General features: G+C 31.2%; 4 protein-coding genes across 4 annotated transcripts; 3 read left to right on the forward strand and 1 right to left on the reverse strand.

Annotated features, from left to right (window-relative positions):
- Positions 1 to 2,622: 2,622 nt before the first annotated feature.
- On the forward strand, positions 2,623 to 4,552 carry LOC123230330. The gene is made up of 4 exons (XM_044656507.1): positions 2,623 to 2,905; positions 3,054 to 3,129; positions 3,245 to 3,340; positions 4,031 to 4,552. The coding sequence occupies exons 1-4, from the start codon at positions 2,736 to 2,738 to the stop codon at positions 4,358 to 4,360; spliced, it is 672 nt and encodes a 223-aa protein (XP_044512442.1). The 5' UTR covers positions 2,623 to 2,735; the 3' UTR covers positions 4,361 to 4,552.
- Positions 4,553 to 5,183: 631 nt separating this feature from the next.
- Positions 5,184 to 5,861, reverse strand: LOC123230331 (60S ribosomal protein L27a-3). Its single transcript, XM_044656508.1, has one exon. The coding sequence runs from the start codon at positions 5,777 to 5,779 to the stop codon at positions 5,339 to 5,341; it is 441 nt and encodes a 146-aa protein (XP_044512443.1). The 5' UTR covers positions 5,780 to 5,861; the 3' UTR covers positions 5,184 to 5,338.
- Positions 5,862 to 7,389: 1,528 nt separating this feature from the next.
- On the forward strand, positions 7,390 to 10,025 carry LOC123193727 (probable 3-beta-hydroxysteroid-Delta(8),Delta(7)-isomerase). Its single transcript, XM_044606812.1, has 4 exons — positions 7,390 to 7,633; positions 9,092 to 9,238; positions 9,346 to 9,454; positions 9,541 to 10,025. The coding sequence occupies exons 1-4, from the start codon at positions 7,501 to 7,503 to the stop codon at positions 9,803 to 9,805; spliced, it is 654 nt and encodes a 217-aa protein (XP_044462747.1). The 5' UTR covers positions 7,390 to 7,500; the 3' UTR covers positions 9,806 to 10,025.
- Positions 10,026 to 10,994: 969 nt separating this feature from the next.
- LOC123192025 lies at positions 10,995 to 11,807 on the forward strand. Its single transcript, XM_044604503.1, has one exon. The coding sequence runs from the start codon at positions 10,995 to 10,997 to the stop codon at positions 11,805 to 11,807; it is 813 nt and encodes a 270-aa protein (XP_044460438.1).
- Positions 11,808 to 14,134: the final 2,327 nt, after the last annotated feature.

Genomic DNA, 14,134 nt, shown 5'->3' on the forward strand with positions numbered 1-14,134 from the left:
TCACAGGAAGAGAAGACAAAATTATAGAGATGGAAGGTCGTTGGAAAAGGGAAGGAAGAACTTGAAGCCCTAAGGGGGAAATGTAATTTTTAAAACTTAATCTTTGAGAAAAATTGTTAGTTTTTCAAACCATGAGAGGAAATTATATAAATTTTTATATTTTTTAATATTATTAGTTAAATAATGTTTTTACTCTTAATCCTAACAAAGAATCACAATAAAAATTGAATGATGAGTAGATATTTAAATTTTTAAAACTTTAAAAGTGAAAGTTTAGGAATTGAGTAAACCTTGGGTGGGAATAAGTCTTTTGTCCAATTAGAAATAACCCATTAGATATTTGATAATAATATTAGAAAAATAAAACATTTTACTAAAATATAGCAGAAACATACTCAAAGTCAAATATAATTAGGAAATTATTCAAATTCATCTATATTGGCAATAAAATAAATAAATATTCAAGTAAATACTTCTGCTCATAAAAGAAAAAAGTACTTTCAAATAAGTTAATATACTTTGATCTTTTCTTAAACAATGAACACTTTCCTATATTCAAACCCAATAGCTTAAAGCTGTTTATATATTTATTGATCTGTTAAACTTTTAATCAGTCAAAAAAACCAAGAAAAAAGGGGAGAATTAAAGTTGATTAGAATTTGCAGGTGAGTCATATAGATAAAGAGAAAGTCTAAAGGCAATTTCATGGCCTCTTATGAGGAGAATCTTCTTTCCTCCTCCACTTCAACTTTTGTGAAACTCCTTGAGCCCAACAATTTTAGGTGAATAAGGTTGACAGCTGTTGTAAAGAATAGCAATTTAGATATTAAAAAAAAAAAAAAAAAAAAAGTTATGGGCACTTTTTTTTTATATATAATTTCATTATATAAATAATGTGTTATTATACGATTAAATAATTTTAAATTAAAGATAAAATAATATTTAATCATATGATAATACATTATCTATGTACTCAAATTGTGTACTAAAAATATATACATATAGTATGACTCTTAAATATAATGATAATATGTTGTTATATAATTAGGTATTATTTTATTTTTATTTTAAAATTATTTAATTATTTAATAATATATCATCGTTGACATATAAATTACATAAAAAGTGAAATTCAATATATTACATCTATTTATAAAAATATTCTCAACATTTTTGAAACAATAAAGGGTTTCCTAATATTTCTTAGCTCGAACAAATTGAATCTTAAGCATAGCTCAAATTCACCCTTTTAAAGCATGTAATTAAATTAAATTTAGCTTTTTGTATTTTAACTTTTGTTGTGTTTAATTAAATAGTAATTTACTATTCATATATTTTTTTTTTAATTACAATTTGCTACAGAAATTTGGTTAACAATATTACTATTTATATAGTGATGGAGACCAGTTTGTTATGGTTCCCGATGTTGACAAGGGAAGAGAGAGAAAAGTCGACCGATGATGACGCTAGAAAAGGGGAGAGGGAAAAGGAAAGAAACTTTAAAGGGAAAAATGTAACATTTCAAAATTTAATCTAAAGGGAAATTGTTAGTTGTTTAAACCCAGGGGGGAAATTAATAATATTTTATTATTTTAAATATATTTTTATCTAAAATAATGATTTTACTCTTGAAACTTAACTGATTTAATTGGTTCTGTTAGATTTAACTGTCTATAGATAAGTATTTGAGTTTTAAATATGTAACATATATTAATTTGAAAATGCAACAAACTATGGGTGGGAATAAGTCCTTTGGCTGAAAAAACAATTATATTTTAGCCAAATTTCTTTAATTTTAATTGAATTTTAAATGAAAAATGTCGAGACGTTAGAGTTCTTAAGATTAGAGATAAAGGTTAAACAGGGTATTAAATTGAGATTTTGTTCATATTCGTATAATTCATAGTTTAACCTCAATTAGACACGTTTATAGATTGTGTCAGGTCGTATTTAGCACAAACTATTGGGCTGACAAAACATGTCATGTCAAGGCCCATCAAAAGGCTCATGTTGACCCATCGGAAGATGGCCATGGGCCTTATAGCTCATGCCTATGTAGGCCTTTAATGGGTCAATTCGCTATATTATACATTTTTTTAAATTTCTTTCACAAGTTATGTTATATTAACTAATTTGTCATGACTTTAGGTTGGAGAGTGTGGTAGAAACAATGTATGAGCACAAGAATGGGTGTGTGTGGTTATTTGCTTCATGGGTGTGTTACTGGTAATTGGGTATGCTTTTGTTATAGAACATGTGCAATAAAGCTAGGAGGGCGATATTGAAGGGAAACAGAGTTATTTATACACAAATTGATCGAAAATTAGAATTGCTCTCTTGATGAGTGTCTACACAACCTACAAGTCATGCTTTTTTTAAGGGGGTCGATTCAACCCCTTGACACCTCTAGCCTTGATAAAGTTAGGTTACTATAACTAATTTTCCAATTAAGTACTAAAATAAAAAAAATATATAAATGTCCGATAGTTTACATCACATTGCTTCCTAAAGCAAACATTTTATTGCTGGAAATTTCGGCATCCTTAACTTAATCTAGTAGGGCTTGGCATATAAGTTGGAATATTGTGTCCTTTGGCAAAAAATTATCTGGAATATCGAGAACAACTTTTATGGCAACTTTAGTGGGAGGAGAATAAATTCCAAGCCCCTTTCATTTCTCCATCTGCAAAATTATTCATCCTCTTGGTCTGGTTCTGATTCCTGAGTCGGAAATCATGGAAGGCTACATAGAAAAGGTGCCAATCGATCGTGAAAAAATTATACTCATAATGAATACGATGAATTTGACTGTTCAGGTTTCCAGGATTCCCTCTGGAGTGACTCGGGAAGAACTCAATACCTTCTTCTCATACTGCGGAACTGTCAACAAAATTCAGCTCCGTAGGTAACATAAATTTTATTGATGCAAAAGTCTAGACTTGAACTCTCACAAGATTTAAATCTTTACGGAGGAACTTAGGTTTGGATTTTGGAAAAATTAGGAGGTTCATAAAAGAGGCAGACTGTTCAGTTATTTGATTATATTCTTGCAGAAATAAAGACGAATCACAGACGGCCTTGGTGACATTCGTACAGCCATATGCATTTCAAACTGCTCTTCTGCTTGATGTAAGCAGGAAAGGATTACCCTTTACTGTATAACGATCAGGAATCTCTTCTGATCATTTTTTTCAGAAATTTTTACTTGAGCAATAATCTCAGTGATGTTTTCACTTGTTCTCAGCAAGCTGCTTTTGGTGGCCAAATAATTCGTGTCTCACCTGCAAAGGACTCAGAATATCATCTCAGTCCAGATGATCTCACTAATGACACCAAGAAGGTATGAAATCCTAAAAACTACAAAAATAAGAGAAAGCACTTCCTAGTTATTTCTGCATCTGAATTAGGTTATGTCCTTCAAAGTTATATCAAGCTCTTCCTAATTCTTTAACTCATAATTCATCCGGTTCCCAATTTTCTCATTTCATGCCAAACAGAGTTCTTCATGTACTAACTTCTGAATTTTCAACCGCAAATGATAATATAAACTATTCAATGTCACGAAAAATAGAGAAAAAATAGTGCTATTCTCTACGAAATAAATCCATCTAGGGAGTGAGAGGAAGCTCTACTACCATGTCAGAAAACAAGCTAAGATACGAGAAAGCAAAGTTGAATATTGATTAAACTAGTATTGAACTGCACCATGAACTAGACTAAATGAATCTGAAGTAACACAAGAAAGGAAATTCTGACTAGACAGGATAATTAAAATGTACACAAGGTAATCTGTTGATATACGGTAAGGCTATACATCTTAACAGACTAACAGTGATATATCAACCAAAATGTATTGTGTGTGTGATAATGGTTTGTAAACATTTTATATGCAGACCCAAAAACGGAGTATGCCCACTAGATTTATGTATCAATTGCAAAGTCTATATTTCCTATGATTCTATTAAAGTTATTTCAATAAACTTCAGCTCTTCTAAATAAGGCATAAATAATGAGTTCCATATTTGTGCAGAAGAATGAAAACCAAGGATTTATTCCAGTAATACATGCTGAGATGCAAGCTATTGCTTCAAAAGGGGTTGAAGTGTTAACTAAAACCGGAGAGAAGCTAGAGGAAAACTTCAAGCTCTCAGAGAAAGGTAGAGCTGTTATGGACCAGACAAAATCACTGGTTTCTGCAGCTGAGCAGGCTGCAGAACATGTTGGCTCCAAAATAGTCAACAATGATTATATAACCAAAGGTGCGTATTGTTTATCTCGTGCAATGGACATGGCCTCCAAATGTGCCGCAGAATTAGGCACTAAAAGGAAGGATAACCCTAACTCTAGAAAACAGAAATGAAGCTTGTTGTGTAGATCCTATTACTAATGTTTGGTGGATCAGCAGTATCATTCTAATATTACCAGAAGAAGTCCGATTATTTGTGTTCAATGTCAAATATTTCAAAGCATGTATATAGGCTTATCATGTAAGTAATCACAGTTATATTGACAAGTGTGACCTTATATATCTTATGCTATGAACTTATTATAATGGGATCAGTGTTCCAATCTAATTTCTACTGCCAAATATTATGTTGGTTCCAATCTAGGTAGTAGATTACAAGTTAACTGAAAATATTATTGTTCATGAATTCATAATTAAAACTTCTCTTAATATATATCATGAATTCATGAAAAGAAAACAATTTCTATCAAGACTAAGATTTTCCATCAAAACATTCAAACAAGCAAACAATATATAATACTATGTATACCAAGCTTATAAAGCTAAGACATCAACTTCGAATCCTGATCGAAGACTGTGGTTTCACAAAAACATCCAAGGTACCATGTCAACATGCTTCGGACCAATACGTTACAGTTAATATCAATAACTACCCCAATGAGATACAATATATTGGTGCATCATATAAAAGCATGCATTCGTCAATGATACAGATGTGTGATACCTTGAGGTATTCTTAATTTCTTCTTGATTGCCTGTGGTGTTCGAGATTTTTTCTTAATTACCCAAGTGTTGTGGGATTTCATGAAGCGATGTTTTTCCTACCATTAATGTGGTGTCGAAAAATATTAGGAAAAAAATCATTTCTTAAAATATATGAATTATTATGTCATCACCAATATAATCCAGATAATTCGATTCTTGAAATGATCTACAATTTACGGAAATATAAATTTTTGAACTGAAAACAAAATAAGGTCGTGACAAAATATTATGTAGAAATGAAATTAAAATTAAAACTACATTATATCAAAATCTTTACTCTGAAAGTCCCAACACGGTTGAAAAAAGATGAAAATTACCAAAGTAACCCTAAGCAGTAAGCACCACCGCGCCACCTGCCTCCTTAATCTTCTTCTCAGCCGTCTTAGACACCAGCTTCGCCTTAACAACGACAGGCTTGTTCTCCGGCAAAACCCCTTTCCCCAAAATCTTGAAGTACCCGAACTGCGTTACGTCGATCAAAGGAACATTGTCTTTGCCAGCCTTCTCTTTGACGTCTTCCGGAACCAACGACCAGAGCTTGTCTATGTTGACAATGGGGCAATAAAACTTGTTGCGGAGCTTGTGGAAATACCTCATACCCACTTTACCAAAATATCCCGGGTGGTATTTGTCGAAGAGGATCCGGTGGTGGTGCATCCCTCCAGCGTTTCCGCGGCCTCCGGGATGCTTTCTGTGCTTCCCGATTCGACCATGGCCAGCGCTCACGTGGCCCCTCTTCTTCCGGTTCTTCTTGAATCGGGTTGTCATTTTTTCGGGAGATTTGAGGATGGATGTGTCGATGGGAGGGCGCAGGGGGTCAAGCAGAATGACGAAATTTATGTGGCGAGCGGCTAGGGTTTTGCAGATTTGGAATTGGTGGTGGGTACCTGTTTATGGGCTTTCAAGATGTGTATGAAGGCCCAACAATCTTTTGTTTTCTCGGGTAAGTAAAATTAAAGATGGAAAAGCCCAACAATCTTCCTATCAAGGCAGTGGGCCTTGTGATGTCTGCCAACTCCATTGTAGCCCATCATGTCTAGGAGCCAAACCGTGTCTAACCTCTTTAGCAGATCAAGCTGACCTGTTAGTATGGTACAGCCCAAGGCCTTAAGTCACACCTTTAAGGATCTTTTATGGATTGACTTGTAAAATTATAGATCGAGTTAACTTGTGGGTTTTGTTCCAAGACCCCTGGAGCAATGACTATGCCAAAAAATTGGGGGGCTTTGCCGACCCATCTCCTTCCCACGTCTATTAGTAATAGCAAGTGATTCCGATTCTTAGTCCCCATATTCAAGTTTAGGATGGTGTAAATTGTACCTAAAAAATCATTATTTTCTAGTTCTTGTCCACACCACATTTACCTTTTTGTGGCATTAGATTTGTCCCTTCTTTGATCATCTATCTTATTATATCTGTTTAATAATTATGTATTAATTTAATTAATAATAATAATAATAATTTATTATTAAATATTATTTTATTTTTAATTTAAATAATTTTATGACATATACATAATTTTATTGTACCATCAAATACTAAAATTGTCTTTGAAATTTCAAAATAGCACAAATCTTTTGCCTTAGTCAAACATTAATGAACCATTTGAATTTAACATATGAGATTCTTAATGGTCATAATTTATTTAAATTAATATAATAATGTTTTAAAATAATTATATCTAATCATATCTTAAATAAAATAATTTTAATAAATATAATAATTATTTATTTTTATTAAATATAATAGTAATTTATATACAATAATATTCTACTTTTGTGATAAATTTTTATTTTTTAATAAAATATTATTCAATTCAAACCCATTTTAAGAATAAATTGTTATTTATAATCAATAATTTTAAAAAAAATATAAAATTTTATCTCTTTTCACTTATTTATAAAAAAATATTTTTTATTAATTTAATTTTAAAAACTTAATTTTTTTTCTTGTTGAGGTTTTATTTTCACTTAACACAACCGTTATATTCTCTTTTAAAAAATTATAGCTATACCCAATAATTGTTTTTTTTTATAATCATTTTTTTTTATGATTTATTTTAACACTGTAATCTCCATTTTATATCTTTAATATTAAATATAATAATAATTATATCCTCATTATTAATAGATTTCACAAATAATAATAGTTGATAAATAAATATTTAAATTTTTTTTAAAATTAATTAGGGAGATTTTGTTAATTAACCCATAATTAATACCTCGCTTGTGTAATCAGATTACCGAAACTGTGTGTGTTAATCAGATTATCAAAATGGAACCAAACGAGGTAATGATATTACTGAGAGGATAAAGCTGCCTTAATTCTAAGTAACATTGCTGTTTTAGGTAACGTTACATAATTTCAATTAGGCAATCGTCTGGCTGGCGAGGTCGTTGGCCTGATGGGTTGAGTCTTCAGATATGTGTGATAATAAATACACTAAAAATAGCGAACCAAAATGTGTACAAGTTTAACTTTGGAAGAAAATGAGCCATCCCTATGCGCCCACAGATCTGAAACTTGAAGATTACGTCCCCAACTTCCTCTCTCAGTCCACCATTCTTGCTGTCTTTGGCATCGCCTCCTTCATCGTCGTTTTCCTCGTCTGGGTTCTCTCTGGTTTGCCTCCTCTCTCTTTGCTTTACTTGCTACTGATCTTAGATTTGTTTTTTTTAAATTTTTGGCCTTGAAATTTCATTAAATGATAATTATGTTTTGAATTTTTTATACTCTTTGAGTTGTTTGATTCTATTCTTCGTTTTCAAATGTGTTGAGAGATTTGGAATAGATAATTAAGTGACTACTTAAGTAGGTTTGGATCTGTTGGAGTTGTACGGGAGGTCTTGAAATTGAATGTGCTTACACTAGGCGGGGAGGGATTTGACTTAAATTCGGAAGTTAGAAAAAATTGAAAGAAAGTTGGAGGGAATGATCTGCTCTGTTAATGTAATATTTAGGTGGCTGTATCTTTTCGAGTTGTACAGGAGGTTTTAGATTGAATCGTGCTCGATGGGTTTGAGTTAAATGTATAAGTTTGAAACAGTAAAGAAAAATTGGCACTATGATATAATTATCAGGCCGGACATTGTATCTTGCTAGCACCAGGTGGATGGATTTGATTTAAATTTGTAAATTTATACGAAAAAAAGGGCACTTGAAGGGAATGAACTGTCCTGTTAAAAGTAATATTTAGTTTGTTGTATCTCTTGGATTTGTACAAGAGGTCTTGTGGTTGAGTCATGCTTAAGGGCACAGATCAGTTTGACTTAATTATGTAAGTTGAATGAATTAAGAAAATTGGCTCAATGATGCTACAGTTTGAGCCGTACAACACTTGTTTTGGTACTGTTAATGGACTAGCACAGAAGGATAATGTGGAACATGTTATGGATTAAGTTTTATTGAACAATTGTTGTGAACTGGCTCAATCATGCTGTTTTCAACTGATTAGGATGTATGAGTTTGACCTATTTATTGAAGGTGACGATGCCTGCCAAATTTTGATGGAGTTGCTAGAAGTTGATGAATGTTTTAGTGTTTATGTATTAAGTTGTTTATACTTGTTCAGTGACATCATACTGTAACAATATTATAGAATAGCCCCCAGTGTACTGCTTCCTTGTTCTGAGTTTGGCAATCTTTTCTAGTTTGACTATAATAAACAGGATTTGGGGTTTTTCATCTCAAATCTAGTGAAGTCTGCTTCGTGATTCGTCAGATAGTGTCTTACAAAAAAATACTAGAGATATCGTTTTTTCCATTGGTTCTCAAGTTTCAATTGGGTTGGAGAACTTCCAAATGGTTTTTCTTCAAATTTTCAATATCCTTATTTTCTGGGGAAGAAAAATTTTGGATTGTACACCGAATTGATTTGTTGAAGCTTTACTTTATTTTTTATGTTTTTGTAACTGTTGTAACTCTCTTATGCTGTTCTTATGATGGAAACTTATTGTGGTTTTGTATCCTAGTTTGCCTATACTGTCTTAATTTGTTCATAAATTTGATATCCTGAGAAATAGTATGGTTTTCAAGCTCTCAACTTTTCAGACATCGATTTTTTTTTTAATGTTGTACCAGGGAGGCCATCCAAAATATCAAAGATTGACAGATGGCTTATGTGCTGGTGGGCTTTCACCGGCCTTACCCACTTGATTCTTGAGGGTTATTTTGCATTCTCTCCAGAATTTTACAAGGAGAAGTCTGGCTTTTATTTGGCTGAAGTTTGTAAGTCATTTCTTTCTTTTCATATATGATGATTAGCGTAAAAGGCAGTTGAGTGCCCTGAACCATAAGTCCTTTAGTATACGATACTCATACATGAAAGCTGACAGGGAAGGAATACAGCAAAGGTGATTCAAGATATGCAGCAAGAGATGCAGGAGTTGTTACTGTCGAAGGACTAACTGCAGTTTTGGAGGGCCCTGCAAGTCTTCTAGCAGTGTAAGATTTAACAAAATGATAAGCTTGTATTCTATTTCCTAAAACTCCATATGATTAATGCTGCAAATAGTTACTGATTTCTGCAGGATTGCTATAGCTAAAGGGAAGTCATATAGCTACATACTTCAATTTGCAATTTCTCTTGGCCAGCTCTATGGTACTGCTGTATACTTCATAACTTCTTACTTGGAAGGTGATAAATTTGCTGCAAGCCCATATTACTACTATGCATACTACGTTGCTGCCAATGCGTCCTGGGTTGTAATACCTTCACTCATATGTATCCGGTGCTGGAAAAAGATATGTGCAGCTGTTCAACTCCAAGGCCAGAAGAAGACCAAAGTTCGTTGAGGTAGCATCCAGTCTATTTCATTTGGGATCATGGTAGTTTCAGATGATGCATCTCATTGTGTTATTTCATATAATGTAACTTTCTTAATTTATTAAACCTCAAGCAGATTTATGTTGAAACAACAATTTGTGATAATCAGCTCGATCTGAATTTTCCCGGCAACTTCTTGTGCTTAATTTGATGAAGTAGATGCACTGATCAGCCACCTTTCTTTGTCAAGTCATCTGTCTTAATCTGTCACTCTTCTCACGATATTTTTACAATATTGTGTTTGATCTTTGCTTGAAAGGATGGGTAAAATATCACAAAACAGGCTAGTTTTTAAGTTGATAACAAGCCTGAGCCTGGTGACACTTTAACATCATATGAGGAGAGACAAATTATAGCAATGAGATGAGATGTGTCAAACTTCTTGCCTATTGCCTTTTGGATTTAGTTGATGTTGTATGGCAATTTGCATCTCTGGGTTTTAGCGTTTTTTTTTTTTTTTAAATAACAGGAAAACTTTAATTCAGTCGGACATAATGTGAAAGGTGAGTTGATGAGCATCTTTCGGAAACATTTCCTTTATCTTGTCGTTTCAAGTTCACTTTCTCCCTACATTTTCACACCGTGAAACCCTAAGTTTCTACCCCAGAGGACGCTTCTGTATTTTGTCCGATATAAATACATCACAATACAACTTCCTTGAATGTTGACCTAGTCAAAACTGATTTTTTATTTGCTCAGACTTATCTGAGTACAAAACTTTCATCCGAGTACATATTTTCCCACCAATCTTCAAAAAAATTGTTTTTGGGTTTCAAATAAACCATCTTCTACCTCAATTACACACTTAATTGTCACTCAATTTAGGAGATTTTTGAGTAGATATTGTTCATTTTAGGTCTCAATGATATAGATTTGCTTTCGGATTTGAGCGTGTCTATTAAATTAAAGGAACCAAGACTTCATAACTCATATGAACTTTCAGTCGCTGCCAATTAGACTTAGTCAAAGTGTTACGGTTTCAAATTTTTTAGGTTTTGGTTTCTGGTGGAAGTCAGCCAATGTGGGACACAATAGAATAAGTCTATGGCGTGTATAATGGTTCAAAGACCAGATCTCAGCCTCTGAATTTATATCCTTTTTCTTCTCTTCCTTTTGCTCTTTGTTACCAGGAACCCTGGAAACTGACCACAGGTAAAGATGATGGAGTGGAGTACCCTGGAACTCAAAGTTATTTCCTGCAATGATCTCAAAGCCTTTAACTTCTTCCAGAAGCTATCTGTGTATGCAGTTGTCTCCATCGTCAACAGCGAATTGAAGAAGAAAGAGCAGCAGCAGAAGTCTCTGGAGCGCCAAAAGACTCCCACAGACACAGAGGGAGGTTCACATCCTGAGTGGAATCACCTGTTGCAGCTTAATCTCAGACCTCTTGGTGATGATTTCAGCCGTCTTTTTGTCAGCTTTGATTTGCATTGTGCAGGCGTTGTTTGTGGCAACAAAATTATTGGGAAAGTTCGGGTTCCTCTGCAGGATTTGATCGATGAATTCACTGAAGCTGTGAGGTTTGTCAGGTACCAAGTTCGCGGCCGCGATGGAAAGCCTAATGGGGTTCTGAATTTTTCTTATAAAATCAATGGAACAGCTTCCCCTGAAATAAATTTACCACCAGAAGCTGATCACTCTTCTGCAAAAGTTCAGTATCCTTCAGTGAAAGACGATGATAAGTCACAGAAAATTAGTTATCCTTCACTGGATTTTGTTCATGTTCCAATTCAATCCCCTTTACCAGGCTATTCTTCACCTTTGCCAAATTATGAGTATAGATCAACAGCAGAAGTTGAGTATCCGCCGGTGTTATCGCCAAGACAGCAACTTATCCATCCTGGAATGATGTCAAAAGGGTCATTTTGTCATCAATACATGTCACCATGCATGCAAACTCCGGGATCATGGTACATGTTGGAGCCAACTTATGGCTTTAATTTGTATGGTGGCTCTGGAATTGGGCATTAGGCAGGGTCGATATTTCAACTTGGAAAGTGTAACCACGCCGGCAGGCTTCCAAACATGGTCATTTGTATTTGACAACATAATACGATATAGGTGAAAAAATAATACAATATACATATAATAGATATGAAACATATTGTTGGTATGAGTTAATATACATTTATAGAGAAAATAATGATTTATTAGAGGTATATATAAAAAATTTAAAATTTTTAAACATGCTTATAATATTTTTTAAAACGATGATATATTAATTATAATTTGTTATTATTTTATTAATTTATTTATTTTTAAATGTATTATGCAATATACAATACAAAAAAATTAAGTTCCAATAGGTTATTCAACGAGTATTCTTCCAAATCATAAGTTTATGTAGACTTACAAGCATAGCGAGGTGAAGTTTCAATTGTTACTTATGTTTACAGCGTTATCATGTGGTTAACTATTATGGGTTGAGAGAAGGTTTAGTAATGTTGTTTGTAAATCTATTGACATTTGATTTTTTTTTTTACCTGAAACAAAATAAATTCTTATTAAAAAGAATATAATAATATAAAAAAGGCCAAAGACTTACTTTCACCTAAGTTTTGGTCAATTTTTAAATTATATTTGTAGAGTTTTAAAAACTTAAACACTTACCTACAAATGGTTAAGCTTAATAAAATTTGTTAATTATAAAAAATAAAAATATTATTTAATAAATAATATTAAAAAATATAAAATTTTATATTATTAACTAATAACTCTTTTAAAGATTAAATTTTGAAAAATTATATTTTCTTGTTAAGGTTATAATTTTTTAATAAAACTTCTCTCTCTTCAACAATTAACACTCCATTTTTGTTAAAAAAGATAAGTCCTCTTCTAGACGATGAATTGTCTTCTTGAATCAAAGAACCGATGTCTTCTTTTGGAATTTTATAAAACCCCTAAATTGCTGTTGGAAATAGAGTATACCTTGGGTGGGAACTGTTTTTGGCCAATAAAAAATTAATAAAAGCTCAGATGATTTGACCTGGTGTTTCCTTAAGACTTGAACAAAGAATATTTCAAGTATATACCTATGAATTAATAAAAATATAACCAAGTCAAGACAAGGACAGGACTCATTGGTGTTGCCTTTCTTCACTTAACTATGACGGCTATGAAAAATTTTTGATTTTACAAGTCAATAAATTTACTATTCAATGACGTAATAAATCCCTTTTTTAACCCTAAAACTTTTACTCAATTTGGAGGGACTTGTAAGTTAAGGTGGTTGAATTATAAGATTTAAAGGTTATCATAATAATTTATTTTTTGGTATCTTATTTGATTTATTAATAATAAAATATTATAATAATTTTTTATTATTAATACTAACTTAATAAATTATATAAATGATATTTGATTACTATTTTCACTTTAAGTATTAAAAGATTATTAAAGTAATCTTAAATTTTATTATAGTATAATATTATTTATTAATTTTTTGAGATAAAAATAAATTTATTTTTAATTAATATAACCAATAATATAAAAATATTTAAAAATAATTATATCAAAAAACATTTAAGTAAAATAATTTATTACTATTATTTTATTACCTTTAATCAAACACAATAATTATTTATACTTACTAAATTTTATTAAATTAATAATCATTTATACCCAATAATCTTATAAATAATTTATCTTCAAAATAATCACTTTATTTTAATAAGAAAATATTATTCGAATTAAACGCTCCTTAATATTTAAATTGGTCATTTACTGTCGGTATATTCCCAACATATGAAATTTAATGTCTTATGATATATAATTGGCCGAAGGGCTTTTTCCCACCAAGAGATTTTGTATTCTTAAACTGATATCTATTAATTATTAAAAATTTAAATATTAACTCATAATTTATTAAAATTAATAAAATCAATTAATATTATTTATTTTTTTTTTAATTTTAAAAATTAACAATTTCTCTTATAATTAAAATTTAAAATATTACATTTTCCTCCATAATTAAAATTTAAAATATTAAATTTATTAAAATTAACGGTTTCTTTTCTTTCTTCCTCTATTTTCCAATATCAATTCTAGAAAAAAGAGAGAGAAAAGAAAGAAACCCTAGGAGAAAATATAATATTTTAAAATTTAATCACGAAAAAAATTATTAGTTTTTTAAATTTAAAAAAAAAATGAATAATATTTTATTATTTTAATATATTATTAGTTAAATAACAATTTTATCTTTAAAATATAATTAATTTTAATCATTCATAAATGAGTATTTAAGTTTTCAATAATTAATAAATATTAATTTAAAAATATAACAAACCTTGGTTGTGGAA

This window comes from Mangifera indica, chromosome 12, assembly GCF_011075055.1.
Source record: "Mangifera indica cultivar Alphonso chromosome 12, CATAS_Mindica_2.1, whole genome shotgun sequence".
In the NCBI taxonomy this organism is placed as follows: domain Eukaryota; kingdom Viridiplantae; phylum Streptophyta; class Magnoliopsida; order Sapindales; family Anacardiaceae; genus Mangifera; species Mangifera indica.